General features: G+C 39.1%; 1 protein-coding gene across 1 annotated transcript in view; it reads right to left on the bottom strand.

Moving 5' to 3' along the window:
- Positions 1–2,349: 2,349 nt before the first annotated feature.
- Positions 2,350–18,796, bottom strand: part of LOC306860495 (band 4.1-like protein 1) — a gene marked incomplete at both ends in the record, with an annotated part of 35,559 nt that continues 19,112 nt past the window's right edge. Inside the window, 15 exons of the mRNA XM_079402230.1 lie at positions 2,350–2,355; positions 2,710–2,826; positions 5,525–5,605; positions 5,699–5,814; positions 5,965–6,028; positions 6,214–6,459; positions 6,855–7,244; positions 9,051–10,283; positions 10,896–11,048; positions 11,643–11,678; positions 13,087–13,125; positions 13,597–13,793; positions 15,535–15,710; positions 17,294–17,391; positions 18,424–18,576. Of these exons, the coding sequence (XP_079258356.1) occupies positions 2,350–2,355; positions 2,710–2,826; positions 5,525–5,605; positions 5,699–5,814; positions 5,965–6,028; positions 6,214–6,459; positions 6,855–7,244; positions 9,051–10,283; positions 10,896–11,048; positions 11,643–11,678; positions 13,087–13,125; positions 13,597–13,793; positions 15,535–15,710; positions 17,294–17,391; positions 18,424–18,576 (3,105 nt within the window). The remainder of the gene's footprint in view (positions 2,356–2,709; positions 2,827–5,524; positions 5,606–5,698; positions 5,815–5,964; positions 6,029–6,213; positions 6,460–6,854; positions 7,245–9,050; positions 10,284–10,895; positions 11,049–11,642; positions 11,679–13,086; positions 13,126–13,596; positions 13,794–15,534; positions 15,711–17,293; positions 17,392–18,423; positions 18,577–18,796) is intronic.

Here is an 18,796-nt window from a genome sequence, read left to right as displayed (position 1 = left end):
AACGTACTTTTCGAAGCTTAACTTTTTTTTTCCCTCAAAGTTCAAATCTTAAATGCAACATGTACAGCGTAAACAAGGGCATTGCCTTGTAAAGAGACAAAACTCTGACATAGGCTTAGCAAATGGGCTGGCGAAAGAATGCTTTGCATGGCACTTCTTTTCTTTATATTCAAGAACAGCTCCCATGTCCTCAAAAATCAGTCACTGTACAAGTTGGAAGTATGACGTACAAATTTCCCTTCTGATACCTGCAGGTTGTGTAAAGTATTATTTTCACACAGTGCACAGTCCTGACCAAATTAACATTATTTTGTGTATTTGGTGGAATGCAATGTGTTTGTGGTTTAAAGTCTGTGTAAAGAGAATTCTGAGAATTGTTTCTAAACACATTGCAAATGTTAGAAATGTATTGCTGAAACACATTACAAAGACTCTGAACTATGTAGTACTTAATTGTGGAGTTAAACCATTAAACAGTTTTTCACCAATTCTGTGTTCAGAATTTTTTGGGCGGGGCTAAAGCGGTGGCTCGATGACGCCGTGGAGCCACCGAGCGTGGCCCCGCCCCTAACACTATAATAACTGTTGAGAGGTCAAGTTCTTAGTTTGTCTTTTTGAATGTCTGTGATATTAAATATACAGTACTTAGGGTTTTTTATCATTCAAATTTGGCTGGGTAGTTAATAAAATTTTTCTGTTGTGTAAAAAACTCAGAAAACATGTTTTAATATCACTTTACACGGACTTTAAGAGCTATCCTGGCCTTCTTTCATCCTAATATAAAGTGTTTAATTTGGCAATACACACAATTCGAAGCTCATTCATCCATTCAATACTAGAACACATATATGTCCTGTCTCATTCAGGATCTCTACCGCTTTCACAGAGGAACGTTTGTAAAGAGAATCATGGCTCAAGGGTCACTTCACTGAAAACCACAGGCTCATGATATTTACACATAAAAAGGTCTCATATCTAACAAATCAGAACCGTTTTAACTGTTTAAAAATCATTAGTTCGTTGACACAGCACTGTGTGGGAAGGAACATTGTAAAAATAAATAAATAAATCACAGAAGTCTCAAACATATAGAGCAGTAGGGAATTTGTTAAATATTGGCTTGTTGGAAAAAAAAATTATACATTGTTTTCTGCAATCCTAATAAACTGAACTTTGTTCAAATGCTTTGACTAAATGCACATAACGCATTAATTATATAAGTGTGTCAGCATGTACTGAACTCAAATTAGATTTAGTTTCTTTGGACTTTTTCACAGTTTAACAATATGCGTAGATGAAATACAGCATTCGACAAGCAAATGTCTTACTTTTTGTATTGTGCATTTCAAAACAATGTCATACTTGGGGATAAAGCTTGTTTACTACTGGTACCTTGAAATGTTTGGACTGTAAATTGGCGCTTTTAATTTTGCTCCGTTCGTGATATCTGTATTTGTAAGGGCTTCTGAAATAAAACAAATAAAAAAATTCTAGACATCTATAAAAAAAATACAACAGTATATCAAAATTCTGGAACAATGCGCAAGTCCACTATCTCCATATTATGTCTAATATGGAAAGAAATACTTTTCAGAGGACCATCAAAGGGTTTGGCAATCATACATTAATACAGTCCGTCTCATTTTCCTTTCCAGTTTGTAAGGACACTGAACCAGAGGTTTTAGTTAGTTGGTTGTATGTGAAAACATTTTAAACCCTGCTTTGCCACATGCAGATGAGGTTCAGAATTTAACAGCAACATAACGTTTGTTGATCAGAGAAGCACGACATACTGTATGTACTCTAGCTAGGCTTTTCCCTACACTTCAGTATTTGCAAAAAGATCTTCTGTGTTATATCTCAATGAACCCTAGAAAAAACTACTCAATAGACACTACTGTCACTCCACTAAGCTAAATCTTCAGCAATGTTCATCAAAAAGTCCCATGCCTCATGCTTGATGTTAGCATCGGGCTGTCGATAGTACGCTTGGTTAGTTTTCACATTCGTGAAGAAAAAGCAAGAGACTACAATGGCGGCTAAATCATCTGATCGATGTGATGCTGAGTCTGTCCTTCCCCAGCAGTCCTCAGCCAAGGAGACCGTGTGCCTCCTGAACCAGTATGTCCATGTTACCACAGCGAATGTAGACACGAAATAGAAATTACATGAGAAGGAATAGGTTCCGACATCAAACACAGCATGTGTTTGTGTGCATGTGTAAATGTTAGTGTCGTGTATGTAAGTGGAAGCTAGAAGCTTAGAATAAGAGGCCTGTAGATGTTAGGGACCCACCGGCAGTCATTGAGGAACAGTTGCTTCCCGTTGAAGTCCTGAGAACTGAGGAGATCAGGACTAATGGAGAGAAAAACAAATAAACAGATCATGTAACACAACCGTTTATTAGAAGATCCACTTCACTGCCAATAAGTGATTGCTGTTATAAGATGGAATACAATAAGCCTTGCCATAGATTTTTGATAACTGCTCGGTTTGCAGTAAAATGAAAGAGTGTGTTTGTCAGCGCTGTCCACCTAGAGTTAACACATGGCGCTGACTGAACTGGTTTTGACATGTCATTACACCCTTGTCAAACTGCTATACACCAGCAGGCTCAATATGACAGATAAACACTGAAGTGAAACCATAATATGCATTTTCGAAATGGATGGATTAATTGTGCATGCAGGGGCTAGCGGTGACAAATACCTTCGATTCCTCATGTGGATCTTGAGTGGAAGATTCTGTTTCCCTGACAACTACAGCCTTGGTTACCAACATGTCAGGGTGCTGTTGCTTGGCTTCTTTTATTGCCATGGCAAGCGCCTGTGAAAAAGTAATTTATTTCTCAAGTTAAATGAGAGAAACATGCAGCTAATGAATTAGTAATATGCTTTCCGACTAATTAATTTGCACTTTAAAGGCAGCTTGAAACAGAAATTGCTTTTCTTTCCTATTGTGACATATTTTGAAATGGCTTCTATAACAAGAAAAATGTATGATGATGTTGATTTTGTCCATCAAGAATCAGTTGAAACGTTGTTGTTTGCTAATTGCTGTAATCTCACGTGAGTGACAAATTGCTGGAGGGTAGTCATCAGAGATTTTCAAGAGATTTTGTTGCGAGGAGAGGTGAAGTTAATATTTTGGGGGGGTATTTTTCATTAAAAAATAATGATGTTCATAGATCAATAATTTAAAGTAAACACTGCAATATTCCATGGAAAAATAATTTCTTGGTCGCTTTAAAAATTAAAATTCAGTTCCTCAGCCTCATGTTATTCCAACCCTGGAAGATCTTTGTTCATCTTCGTAACACAAATGATAATATTTTTTATAAAATATTAAAATATAAAATTAAATAAAACAGAGACTTTTTTAAGAACCAATTCTCACTACTAACTAGTTAATTATTACCATGCATATTAATACCATATTGGCTGTTTATTAGTATAACGTACATATTAATGCCTTGTGGTCCTTGCACACTTGAGTACGACTAATGACTTCACGTTGTGTCAATCACGTTTACATACTGCCTCCAAAACTTCCGTCCGTCATAAAAAATTCAGATCGGGTTCAATCTTCTGCATTTTTCGCATCCATGACAAGCATTTTGGGAGGTGTATTGACAATTTAGAGCCACGGTACAAGCGGACGCCAAAATCCAGAATGGCATCTGACAAGCACAAAGCACTGTATAGGTCCTTGGAAACAAAATCATTATTAATAATAAATTAATACGCATCGGACTCAGGTTTCTGTGCGTGACAATTTTTTAGGATGATGAATACGAAAAAATTTATACGAAAATTTTGGACTCAGTGTGCAAGGACCTTTATTCTGCATGACCACATTTTAGATCTCCCAGTCCTACCCCACACCGAAACTTAACTACATTACTAACTATTAATAAGCAGCAAATTAGGAGTCTATTGTGGCAAAAGTCATAGTTGATTGTAGTGAGAACTGGTCCCCAAACTAGTGTGAACAACAAAAGTGTGATCGAGATTTTGCACATCACAGAGGATCTCACCTGGACCACCAACACCATATCACTCTCCAAAAAGGCACAACAGCGCCTACACTTTCTCCGCCAGCTGAAAAGAGCAAGTCTCGCTCCACCCATCCTCACCACATTCTACAGAGGCACCATTGAGAGTGTGCTGACCAGCTGCATCACTGTCTGGTACGGGAACTGCAGTGCTGCTGACCGCAAGACCCTCCAGCGGACAGTGAACACAGCTGCAAAGATCATCGGAGCCCCTCTCCCCTCCATCCTGGACATTTTCCTTACACGATTCTCCAGCAAAACCAACAGCATCGTGAAGGACTCCACCCATCCCTCCCACAGTCTCTTCCAGCTCCTACCATCAGGAAGACGGTACCGGAGCATCAGAGCCCGCTCCGCCAGACTGCTCAACAGTTTTCTCCCCCAGGCTGTGAGAGCCCTGAACTCAAATCACCCCGCCCCCCTCTGAAACCCCATGCAAACCCCTACCTCCTGATACATGGACCACCCCCAACCACAAACCTTACCACACCAAAGAAAAAACTGTATGGAACTTTTTTTTTTTTTTTGTGCAATTCGAAGTGTGCTACACACAGGTGAGTGGGCCTGTACAAACCACCTGTAGTAACACACTCTCCTCTATGTGCACTAGATACTTTACACACACTGCTGAATGTACACAATCCCACAAAAGACTCAGCAATATATGTATGTTTACATGCTCATGCACTATAATCATCCTGCACTGTTCCCCAACCAGCTGCTTGACTCAAAATGTCTCTCTTTGCACATGTACAGTATTTGTGAAGCATTCGTATAGTTTGTATTTTATCCTTTATTCTCTTAGTTTGTATAGGGTAAATACTTATATATAGTATACTTATAGTTAAATATGTCAGTAGGTTAGTTGTGTATAGGTTTGTGTTTTTTAATTCATTGTTATATGTCTGTATTTATGTAGCCCCATGGTCCTGCAAGGCACGACATTTCGTTCCACTGTATGTCCCCACATGTAGCGGAATGACAATAAACCTCAACTTGACTTGACTTGACTTATCCATCAATGTAATTAGTCTAGGTCGTCTAAACATTCACACTCCAAAAAGCATCCTCAAAGAAATCCATGTGACTCCAGATTTTATGAAGCAATGTGAATTGCTTTGGGTGCAAAAAAAAAAATATCTCAAAATATCTTATCACAATAGAATCTCATTAATGGCTGTTCATGCAAGAGCAAACTGTCTCGAAACGCTCCCGGAAGCACTGCACTGTTATCAACAGAGTATAAGGCTATTCCTCTTTGCTAGACTTTCAATGGATGGACAGAAATATCTCAGGTTTTATTTGAAAACATCTTAATTTGTGTTGCAATTACGGGTCTTACGGGTTTGGAAAAATCTGAGTGTGAGTAGCCTAAATGGTAACAACATATAATTTGTTTGTGAACTAACCCTTCTAAAGCTGATATAAATCATATATCTCATTAAAAATGTCCAGCCCTTCTGCACCTACCTGATCTTGATCAACATCATCATCACCAGTAATGATAATCCTTTTTTCAATTCTTGTCTCCGAGTAGCCTCCCTTCACCGTCTACAAAACAGAAACACATACAGTATATATGTACATTTTCACTTTCCTAAAAAATTGGCGACCAGAAGATTCTTTTTTTTTTTTTTCAGATACCTTAGTAACATGAGTTGTAGTGGCTGATGTTACATTCTCAGTCACCATTAAAGGTGAACCGTCTCTAGCTAATGATCCCAGGTTCACCTGTTCAAGAATATAATGAATAAACACTTCTCAAAACAAGAAATCTATAACGTAGTATTATACCTCACAAATAACGCAAGCCATCTGAAGAAAACTCTGGAACTAAAGTTGGAAATTTAAAAAAAACAGACAAAATGACAGAGCAGAAGCAAAGACAGAAGTTCACCAGATGAAAATACTTACAGGAGAGATTCTCTCTGTCATAGAGTATACAGCCTCTCGCATACCGCTGATGCCATGGTCCTAAGAAAGCAAGCATAGAAGTTACAAGATCCAATACAGTGTAAGTTATAAAAGAATGTAATTACTCTCACTTATGTAATTGATGATAATTGACATAATTACAGTCTTCAGAGCATGTTCCTCTAACCTATCGTACAGTGACATATCACCAGAAAAGTACATATGATGTGCTAAAAGGTCTTTACCGGGTCTGCAATCTCCATTATGGTCGTGGTGACCTCGGAGCCGTTGGGCTGTGTCTCGATCTTGACCTCGGTCTTCCTCAGAGCTTGGGAGGCAATGATTTCACTGCTCTCTCTGCTGAGAGGATGGATTGGGGGTGACTCAGAGCTCTCCCGTCTCATCGACTGGGTATTAGCTTGTTCTGTAGAGTCTTTCCTCAAGGCTTGGGCAGCTTTTACTGACCGAGGAGCTTTCTTAGGTACAAAAGGCTTGGGAAAGAAATGAAACAGATTAAGTTGAAACCTGGGAATGATCATGAGATTTAAGAAACACAGTGCCAATCAAATGAACTTGGCAGCATATGGTGAGTCATGGTTCAAAAGAAAAGAATAAGAAGCAATGAAAAACATAACAAAATTCTGAAATCAAAAGAAACCAAACCTGAACTGACTGACTGAACTATGGAGGGCAGCATCAAATGGCATGGAATTAGCATCAATCATGAACTCAAATTCCAATGTAATTTCATGCTTTGCTCTGATGCCCTGTAGAATGTGAGAAAAAATGGGATGTGACTGCATTCATCAGCACATTTACACATTTACTCTGACCAGTGATTTGGTGAGCCAGCCACTTTGCTGAAAGAGATAGGACGCTCGTCTACCTCTGGTTTACGTTCCTCCAGTGGCTTCTGTTCTACCACAGGCTTTGGTTTCTCTATGGGCCTTGGTACTTCTACAGGTTTCTCCTCTGGAAAGTAGATAGGATCTGCTCCCAGTATAAAGGCTGGATGGGTGGGACGGTCAGAGAGGCCAAACTCAGATGAGAAGTCTTTCTCCCCCAGCTCAGTCATGCCTCTAGAAAATTCCTCGATACCCGTTTGGAAGTCCATGAGCACAGTGAAGTCCACCTCAGCCTCCAGGCTGGACGTTGAGCTAACAGTGATACTCGAGCATTTGCGTTCAATGCCCAGGTGGGTCTCCTTCAGGTACAGAGTGTCTGGGTCAGGATCATCTTCTGACACCGATCCTAAACGCCTCTCCCAGGGCTCTCTCTGAAGAAGCAGAAAAATAGGTCTTGGTGCAAGGAACCAGCTATGCTACAAGAGCAAATGTTGACTGACAAACAGGTAAAACAAGGCAGTGTAATGGATGTTACATCTTCTTCACATGAGACGAATGAGACAACATTGTGGTGACTGATGGTTAAAATCTAGTAGAGATGCAGGGGTTAGTTCAACTCAAAAGACTAACTGAAATGTCAGAAGTGTTACATGTCTCTGAGGAAAAACTGAGACAGTAATATACTGATAAAACAAATTCACCCAAGGGTAGAGTACTGCAAGTCTGTATGTTTAGGTCATATATTATTTCTCCACAGCAATTTCAGTGTTTAGCCATTTTTACAACTTCATGTTAAATTCATGCTAATGTGGCAACTTCCTAAACTGTGCCAAGGAATCAATGCATGTGGTGGATGCATTCAATTACACTTCTGTGTAGGATGGTTTGGATCATGCAATTAATTCATGCTGTGATGATGGGAACAGAAGACAGAAGGCAAATATAAGTGCTTATGTGTACAAAAATGTGAAAGTCAAAGCTTGTGGGTTAGCAAGGAGGTAGCAGTAGCTAAGATGAGTGGAAAAATGAGGCACCTGGGCTTCCTCCTGAGGCTCCGCATGAATTGCTGGAGTGGGAAGAGGCTCCTGGAATATGAGATGAAATAATAGGAAGAGCAATGCAAAGTTAGTGCACTGAAATTTGAGATAACAGGGAAGGAGCCCAGACTAGGCTCTGCAACAACCAGACATTTATATAACTGACCGAATACACTGATTGACAGATACAAATGTAGACAAAGAGTCTTCAACAGTGTGAACTAGAGCGTACAACATATCGCACCACAACAATTGAAAGTTAAAATATATTATGGCAGCTGGGTGCAATTTTGCAATAAGTGCCACTAAAGAGCCTTTTAATCAATCAGAACATTATATCTATATTAGACATAATTTTGCCTGGTTATTCCTCAGGCTTTTCTAGTCCAAGTTTCTTTTTTTGTTTCAATGTTGAATGAAATACGGTAGTATCTGTTTTGACAACAACTGGTGTCTATTGAAATTGCAGCTCAGTGGGCTTTTGCATTAAAAAAGAAAGCCCTTAAGGTACCCTGCAGTTGGTTGTGAAGTAAACTGACCATTTTTTTCCCCCCAGCCAAGTCAAAGAGTAAATTCAAAATCCTTAATAATGAAGCTGGGCATATTATATTCTAAATGACAGCTAAAACCGTTCCTTGTTAAATCAACTTTCAGAGCCCTTCTTATGAACAATACCATGGCCATTTTTGAAAGTCTTGCAGAAGCCCTTTTGTTTGCAAAAATGGCATTTTAGCATAAGAATATGGTGCACAGGCCTTTGATTCCTTGCAACAACCATTCCCTACATGCCTGGTAAGAGGGAACAAGAAAAAGAATGTTGGAAGGAAAGACCGCACATCAGGTGGAAAGTTAGTGGAACGGAAGCCTGAAGCTTAAGCAATGGAGATTATGTGGAAGATCCTAAGTGTTTCTCGAATGCGCAAGCAGATGTTGAGCTGTGCAGAGGAAGGAGAGAAAACGGAAGTGGCACGTCCTCATCCAATCAGACAGAGGTACAATCGGTTATTGTACCTTAAACTTCTATCTTCTATCATGCTACGATTACACAAAAAACTGACTGTTCTACTCAACTCTCCTCAGAAACAGGTTACTTATGTTTTACTGGCATGTGCATTATGTAAAACTATAGATATGGATGTGCCGATTCATGCGATGCTTTAGTTCCTGTGAGTGACAAGCAGATTATCAAGCTGTTGTTACCACTGGTTTCCTCTTGGAAGATTCCATTGTGGAGCTCTTGTGAAGACTGTTGCCAGAATCGCTTTTGGTGATAGGTTTGGTACGTGTATCTCTTGCCCTCTGGGATTTTACAGGTGGGTATAAGGGGGGAATCTGGTCAAATGCTGGAAATGTTGAATTGGTAGGAAAGTCAAACATAAACAATGGATCATCAAAAAGAAACTGATCTTGTTCGATACTAAGTCTGTGGTCTGCATTGTTCTTGAGATCCCTTAATTGGGGCCTGTCTTGGAGAGACTGACAGCTATATTCTCTGACTTCCCTATTGTGAAAATTACTCGCCCAGTCTTGTTTGGCAAAAGTTCCAGTGCTTTCTAAAGCTGCAGAATTTCTGGGCTGCGACAAGCTGTCCAGGACATTCTCAAAGCCAACTTGCTCCTCCTTAGACTTGGTCCCTTCACTTTCATCAAATGATCCTGAAAAGCTTTTCTCACTCAGTTGTCCTTGCAGCTTGGCTCCTTTATTGCCTTTCAGCTTCTTTGACCTCTCAGGCTTCAGTGGAACGATTCGTTTCACCTCAGACTGTGATGTGTCGCTTGCAGTAGAATCGTGTCTCTGGATTGTTGAGCCTTTACCCTTTGAATCCGCTTTAGATGTTTGCTTCTGTAAGGTTGCTCTGGTGTTTTCTGATTCTGTTTCACAGGATTGCCTTTCCCACTGGTTTTCATTATATCGATCTCTCATATATTTGTCCATGGCTGCATTGGGAGAAGCCTCTCCGAAGCTTCTCTCTACATACCTTGCCAAGTCATTGTCTTCTCTATTGGTTACCCCAATGTACTTTTTATCGCCCCAGAGTCTCTCTGTTGCATATTCATCGCATCCATTTGTATGAATGACATTCTCTGACAAACATCTGTCCTGAGGGTCCCCATTATCATATGCTTTCTCCTCCAAAGAACCGGCACCCTGGAAATGGTTGTACCTTAAAGCAGGGCTTTTAGCACGATTTCTCAGGGGCTTCTCTGGCGATAGGATGGTTTCTGTTGAGATCCTTTTTGCTACACTTTGTTTTTCTCTTTTGTCAGTGTGTGTGGTGATGGTTTTCCCTCTCATTTTGTCTTCTGTCTCTCTGTTGAATCCAGTGGCTAATGAAGCTACTCTAGGACTCCTGCTCTTTTCGTCTTTTTTACTGAGGGGCAGGTCTCTTTGACAACCATCTTGCTTCTCAATCAATAGGGAATCCTCTGAGGCCTATATATCAATAGAGTGAACAGTTTCAATGGCCTGTCAGTGCCAACAACACCCTCTACTGTAATATGTATAGTGCATATATTTGCAATATGAATCTGAAAAAAATCTTATGATGCAAGATAATTTATTGATCTGAGGAGGAAAAATTCATGTTATCAAGTAGAATTTTATGTACAAAGTTAGAAGGGTGTTTTGAAGTTAAACAAAAGAGAGACATTCATGTACACGAGTACTTAAAATGCCATTTGCTTTTATTATCGAGCAATATCATTGTCTTTATAACACTAATTAAAGAAAATGCATTCATGCTGTGTTCAAATAAACCACTCCAGCCAGATTATATTAAAGATCCAAATTGCTGACAGCACTTGACCAGAGGCATGACATGAAATGGTTCAACAGCATCCACTTAAAGAGAGATTAGTCACATAAAAAAGAGCGCATGAATAACGAATCAAGCACTAAATCCGAGACCGGTTCTGACATAAATCTGAATAATCCTCAACAGGCATCTTAAAGCAGTATCAGACCAAAATAACACTAATTATATAGCATTTTGCTTTTTAAAAAGGCACCGCACAATACGATTCCTTGCAGGTACCAATTACTCACAGATTTTTTCTCCGGAGTGCTACCAGACGAGGCTCCAGAGAGACGTTTCTCTCTGTGGACCAGTTTGCTGTTGGGCTCTCTCAGCGCTCTTTTCAGCTCATTGATGCTGGCTTGATGTTTTTGCAAGACATCCTCTGGTTTATCCAGGAACTGCTATAAAACAAACAGGTCAATCGGTAGAACCACTTACCTTCAGCAATTACTTAAGTGAGGGCTTTCTGGAGACCAGCACAGCTGTTTAGAATTGTTTATCTAACCATGGTAAGTACATAATAAGTACGCAAATGCAAACATCAGGCACATGTTCTTGAAACACATGAATAAGCATGTTGAAATAATAGAAAACTCCAATAAACCAATAGGAATAAAATTATCTGTTCCATCACTTTAGACTGTACATTCTTCTTTTCAAGAGAACATTATAGACACAACATAATTTTAGTCTAATACTTTAACATGCTATAAATACAATAAATATTGTAATGCCTACAGCTCATGACAAACATCTGTCTATATGATTTGAGCCCTCTTCATTATTAATCACTACATCGTCAACATTTAAGACAAAAAAGCAGCACAGAAAACATGAAACATGCTGGTGTTGGTAACAGATGTCAGATGAACTGCCATCTTGGCTGGGTTTTCTGTTACTTCCTCTAGAAAACAATTACAGAAAGAAAGAGAAACTGCAACATGTGTAGTTACAGAGAGTGACAGCTCAGGCAGTTGATCGATGAGAAATAGTACCTCCTGTTTAGGACGTGGGGCCAAGTCCTGGTCCGACTGGGATAAAGGGGTGGTGGGGGGGGGGGGTGCAAGCCAAGGAACAGAGGCAGAGGCAAAGTGAGGTAGTGGAGACAGAGAGGCAGAGCATGGTTGAATTCATAAAGCAGGCAGCCAAACAGAGAGAGGAACTCTCATACAGACGTTGATGTCAGCCATGGAAGTACAGAGAGTGAAAGAGGTTGTGTCACTGCCTCAGATACACAGGTTTAAAGTTGTCTTAGTCACATTGAGCAGCATGGCATACTGTATCAAATTCAGTGACACAAATCTCCTGAGCTTTCTTTTCATCATACATGTCTTATGAGGTGCAGACTGGCATTTTCTGGAAATTATCTTTGAGCATGGATAAATGATACACCAATGACATACTTAATCTTTGCAAAACCTTTCCAGCACAAATCAATACATGGGCTGTTCTGCAAGAAGTCTAAGTCAACATGGTGCTAAGACAAGACTAATCTGGCAGTATGGCAAAACATCAGCTCTGTTTCTGAAGAATGTCCCTGAGCTCCTCCATACTTAAGAAAGAGTTTGTACAGTGATCCTTCTATTTATGAAAACAGATGGGAAATAAAACACTAATAATTTTGTACTTTTATGTTCACGTGCATGAATATGTTCAGCTTAAATCAAGTGTTTGATTCTAAAACACATATTGCACTGTATGTAGTTATAAAACTTAATACAATAGAACTTTGTACAGTTCCATTTCTAATATGATATATAACTCATTTTGTTCCTGTGTACATACAGTTAGTGAACAAGACCCAATATATTTCTTAAAGTCAACATGAAATGGCAATCATACCCTTTTTAAATCTGTTATGTTCTGTATATTTGGGAATTAAACAGGATATTCAATAAGGAAAAACACTGGATTGTGGAGAGGATGTAAATGTGTCCCTTTTAAGTGTTATTTGTAAGCGCAAGTATTGTCTGTTACTAATTATTACATCTATAACCTATATTAATCTTAATTAATATAATGTTACATGCTTTGCATTATTGCATAAACTACTGGTAACTTTTTTGAAAGCCTCCATTCTGTACAACAGTATTCTAAAACAAAGCCTAAATAGCTATTTTCTGCACTAGTACAGCCTGGTTAACAAAAAGGAAATTAATGAAGCTAATGAAGTTACATCACAGTTCTCCTTTAAACACTTAACAAATAGCCATTATATGATCCAGCTATGAACAATGGTCTCATCTGGATCTCAAGAAAAGCCATGAAGGCTGGAAAATTACAAGATCTGCCATGTGGCTAACAACATAGCAATCACGTTGCTATTTTTCGAGGCACTCTAAAGCCATGCTAGCAGTGTGTATGCAGATTTAGAGTGTAATTGAGACAATGACAGACAGACAATTAGACACACAGATAGATAAATCACGCTAAAAATACCTCCGTCTTAGAGTCTACAGGAGAGCCTGCCTCCTCCCTCTGTCCACGAGAAGATGAAGAAAGAAGCGATAGTTAGAGGACAGCAGTGAAGGGTTAGAAGCAGGAAGAACAGAGCAGAATCTGAATTAAACTGAAGAAATTAGCAGACAGGGAGAGGAAGGTGAGTGTAGAGGCAGATTGGAAAGTTAGATACAGAAGAGTGTCAACAAAACAGGCAGGCATAGAAATATATTTAAGATTAAGTCAGGTGCAGAAAAGAAAGGCAAAGTTAGGAAAAGGTTTTGGAGTGGGAGATCGTTTTAATCAGACGGGACGGCAAGGGGAGTGTTAATTAAACAATGTGATTGGAATTCTTACAACTAGTTGTTTAAATCTGCTTGGAAGAATAGTTACATATTGCCACCCATAACGCAAAGATGGTATCAACCTAAACCTGCTTCTTCTCCATAGAATACTTATTAGAAAACTAAATGAAGAAGCTGACACTAAACACTGTTGTGTGCACAGAACCTTGAGCTCCACAGTCTTAGATGGAGTGGAGTCACTTTCAAGTCGCTGGTCTTCAGCTTGTTCATGGTCATGGTCCAGGTCCTGATCCACATTGGGCTCCAGGTAGTCCTGGTCCAGCTCATCTCTGGGAAGACTAGGCACAGGCTCGCAGGAGGTGTGCTGGGAGAGTTGGTCCATAGTGTCCCCTAAAGCAGACTCTGAAAGAGAAGAAACAAATCATATAGGGCAGGGGTCGGCAAGTAAGTTTGGCATCGGGCCAAAAAAAAATTCACCACTAGATGGCGGACCAGAACATAATCAAAGGATAATTTAAGATATTAATTGATGAAAAATCCAACCAGAATTGCCTGTGACTGACTTGTTACAATGTATTTTGTAACTGATAGTGAGCTGTTACTTTTTCACAGAATTGTGAGATATAAACTCGCAATTCTGACCTTTTTTTCAGAATTGTGAGATATAAACTCGCAATTGCGAGTTATAAAGTCAGAATTGCAAGTTAAAGTCCAGTTTTGAGGAGGGAAAAAAACTGATATGTTCTCAGAATTGCGAGTTTATATCTCAGAATTATGACTTTTTAACTTGCAATTGCGAGTTTATATCACGCAATTCTGAGAAAAAATATTCAGAAGGAACAAATAAATTCCTTGAGAAATATAACTTTCCACTCATGTCCACTGCAGTCATCATAGCCTTCACATTCTTTCTGATTTGAGTGATCATTTTCTATCTAGCTAGCTAAATATGTTTAACATGAATTCTTGCTAAATATGCAGTTATATTACAGGTCGTTGGCATGAATTGTACTCGTGATGGAGCGGTGATGGAGTGTTCTTGGAGCGAGTGAAAACCACGATGCTCCGACTTTTAAAAAATCCGCTTCTCGCTCCAGTCAAAATCACACCGCTCCGCTCCGCTCACATACTCTGATTGTGAGTAACTGTTGCTGTCATGACAGATCTATTTTAGAACCACCCGCTATCAAAATAATCTGGCTATGGGCGCGGGCCAGATATTATTGCTGGCGGGCCACTTTTGGCCCGCGGGCCGTCTGTTGCCGACCACTGATGTAGGGTAAGAAATCTAAGCAGCGTAGACATCTCAGATGTTGTAGCTTATTCCTCCACTGTCACCTTCAAATCAAAAAGGAAAGTCTCAAGTAGATGTCCTGACAAATACAGTATACAGTCAGGTCCAAAAGTGAAAAGTGTGGTCACATTAGCCAAGATTCAAGGTCAAAAAAGCATTGTCTATTGCCAATAGTTTAGCAATGTGTGAAGAACAGTTAATTTGTGTGACCAACTTCAGCATGAGCGAAATCTGCATGGGGACCTATTTTACCCTCACAGGAAACTCACAATCCTATTGAAATAACACAGACCACAAATCTAGAGTTTAGGGCCATCTAGGACAAATCTCATTTAAAACTGGAAATAAACTAACTTTTCTTGTCCTATTTCTTTTCCATGTTCTTCTTTCCTTTGAAGCAATAGATGTTCTTTGAATCATTCTCAAATATGTGGAGTTCATGCAGTTTGAGGGCTGCTGTTATTAATGCAAAAGGGAGACAAATCAAATGTTTATTTGTTTATTATCATGTTTATTTGTCAATTCAGTGCTTCACTCCAGCTGTTTATAATTTGTAATGAAAAGTCTGTATTTAATATTAAAACTGCAATTCTAGAAGCATTTTTTGGTATTATGACTTCCAGATCCCACTGTAGTAAACACAAATTTACTTTACAAGCATTGTGAACAGAGAATATTAGCAGGAGAATGTGAAAGCTGTCACTTTTTGAAGTCACATTTTGAAAGTATAACATTTTACATTATAGGTTTGCAAATTTGTAAATCAAAACTAGACGAGAGGTGTCAACTAAAGTATGATTTGAGCAATTAATGTATTTTGTGATGATATCAGAGAGCTACAGTACTTACCTCCATCTATGCTGCGGGACAGCAGGTACCTCCTACTAATCGATCGTTCAAATTGAGGAGCTGGTCTGTCAATCAAAGCACTGGCTTGGCGAGTCTGGGCTTGGGTCCGCCCACTATAGCGGAACTTCGAGCCAATCACAAGAAAACCTTTAGGAGGAGGCTCAGGAGAGACCAACCTGTAGGAAAAACAAAATAAAAAACTGAAACGATGCAAAAAGAAAACGTGATCAAAATGTAACAGAATGAGAAAGGATTGAACTAGGGCTGTCAATTGATTAAAATATTTAATCGTGATTAATCGCATGACTGTCATGAGTTACCTTGTGATTAATCGCAACATAATCGCATATTTTTATCTGTTCCAAATGTACCTTAAAGTAATATTTTTCAAGTGTTTAATACTCTAATCAAAATGGGCATGGACAAATATGGATGCTTTATGTAAATGTATGTTTATTATTAATGAAACCATAGTCACATTCTCAATAAAACTGTTTTCATTGATATATTTTACAGTTTCTGTTGTCAGACAACGGAATGAATATGAAATGGTGACTATGAATATGAAACGCAACCCGTTAAGCCTCAGCTCTCCCTTCCAAGATGTTAATCTGCACAAAAATCCTGATTTACAATCGAGCCGTCATCTGATGAAATCAAATACACATAAGATAAAGCCAATAGCTGTGTTGTGATTTCGGCTAGAAGTCGCTAGATTTGTCGCTATAGGTGTTTTTTTTTTGGAAAAAAAAAATTCTGTAAATCTAGCAACAAAGTCGCTAAGTTGGCAACACTGCATCTCCATTTCTCCCAACTATGGGTTAAACAGAAAATGCGCGCTGCGTTAATCGCGCGTTAATAAAATTCATTAAAACTAATTTGAGTTAACGCATTAATTTTGACAGCCCTAGATTGAACATTATAATGGTTTAAGCCCAAGTGAAGTCTATCAGCACTTTTTAATAAGTGGTGCAGGTATGACGTCAGAACCATTTGGTCCCTCAAGATTTTCCTATGAGGTTTTATAATGGGGTTTTTCCATTTATGAGTAAAATAAAGCCTGTGATAAACATAACTTGATGATACTTTGGTGTTTTATTCTACAATGTAACTGCACACACTCACACCCCAAACTGTCTTATCTAGTTACCACAGGCCGTATTTACTCATAACTAAAAAAAAAAACATTATAAACCCCATAAGAAAATCTTGAAAGAACCAGCGGCTTCAGGGTTCTGATGTCATACTCTATGAACAGAGTTGGAATCAAAACTAGAAACTCCAAGACAAACACTAGATCCCCTAACAACACCCAAAACCAAATCCAGACTACCTAAGATTAAAACTAGACTCATAAAATCCAAGATCGAGACCAAGATCTGTTGGTCCAAGAATTAAGTTTTAATATAATGGAATTTAAAAAAAAAGTTTATTTATTTAGTTTTACATACATTAAAAGATCAAATGGAAATTAGCTAAAAAAAAAAAAAATTATAATAATAATTTAAAAAGACAAAAAGAGTATGGTTTTATCTCAGACCATAAACCAAGCCCCAGATCAGGAACTGAGGTTTTTAGATTTAAACCATGGCACCGGATAATGAGGCATACAGTAGGTTAAGGCCCACATTTTCAGACTCCAACTCTGTTAATGGAAGCACAAAGAAACAAACAAGACCAAAACACCTGCAATCTCACATTTAAAAAAGACTGTGCCCAGTTTTGTGGCAGGAATTGATATAGGACAGTGAGCGCCTACCTGAAAAATGTGTGATGTTCAATGCAGACCTTCCACAAGCGCTTAGAGGCACGGTGGTTGGGCAGCTTGAAGCCAATGGTGCTCTCAAACTGCTCGTACTGGGGGTGCAGGGGAGTGTGGGCATGTGATGGGGAGGAAGTGGAGGGTGTGAAGGGAAAGCAGAGTGGTAACGTGTTACTTGACAGGAGATTTGACGAGGTGTAAAATATGTGTGCTGCTACAGCTCAAATCAACCGACAGGGCACAATTCTGCATGCCTTTATTTATCCAAACAGAACGTAACCAGAATTTCTAAAGAATGCTGCAGAGAAACTGCATAAGAATGAGAGTAAATATTAATATCTAAAAGCTCAAAGTCCACAGAATGGAGCCTGTTGTGTTGATAAGATGCAGAACAGTGAAGCATCTTGAATAAAGGCATTGAGATATTGTTTAACATTCATATCTGACCCTCGCACATAACGGGCAGAGTCAATGAAACGCCATGCTTTTGTGCTAAACACAAGACGAGAATCCCATTGTGAGAGGAAAATCAAAGAAATAACCCCATAAATTCAGACTGCAGAATCCTTAACACTTAATAAGGACCTCTGCAACTTATTTTGCTTGCTTTCTCCCCTCTCTCCGGATTGAATTCTCTCCTCACCCCATCTCTACTCATTTTCTGCTTCTCTCTGTCTCTGTGCCCACTAGGCAAAAAATGTTCACAGCTCAGCCTAATGTTTTAAAACCCTCATCCTTTCTGCACTCAGCAAGCCAACAACCACTAAAGAGCAGAACCTCAAACAATATACCTAGTGTTTGTTGAGAATTAAAGGCATTTTTTAAGTGGCGTAATTAGAAATGCGCTTAAAAATATTTTGTTTCTTTGTGCAAAACGGTGGAAGAACACTTACATCAGTCTTCAGAGCACTGGGTACTTTGAAAGCCTGAATAGTGATTTCAAATACTCGAAAAATCATCTCATTCTTTTCTAATAAAACCACATCATGTAGATTATCCGCCCATTTTCTCGCCCACAGCATTAGTCTCAGTATACGCCATTCTTATATAGCTAATGCTTCAACATGCATCTACGAACGAAATCTAACAAGAAAACCTGGAAAATCTCAAAAGACCTTTTTCTCTACCTCTCCAGGTCGGATTTTGATGTAGAAGTTGCTTCTCTTGTAAGATATTTTGAGGATCTTGGGCCAGGCAAATCGGTTGATACGCAGCCGGTCTCTATAGATCAACAGGCCACTGGCACACACCCCCAGCATGATGTCAATGCCTTCAGAGTCCTTTAAAACACACACACACACACACACATTCAGATGTTCAGGTTTTCAGTCACATTTCAGTTTTAGACTTTCAAACCAGGGGTGATTCCAGGATTTCTTCCTAAGGGGTCTGAGCCTGTAAAATTGCACAATTGGATCACAGGTCTGCTCTAATGAGGCTGTGCACCGCAGGGAAAACATTGTAAAATCCAAAAAATTAAATACAAATAACCGTATAACC

This window comes from Barbus barbus (assembly GCF_936440315.1).
Source record: "Barbus barbus genome assembly, chromosome: 41".
Lineage (NCBI taxonomy): Eukaryota > Metazoa > Chordata > Actinopteri > Cypriniformes > Cyprinidae > Barbus > Barbus barbus.
The sequence above is the reverse complement of the archived record's forward strand: the minus strand, read 5'-3'. Positions and strand labels throughout refer to the sequence as shown.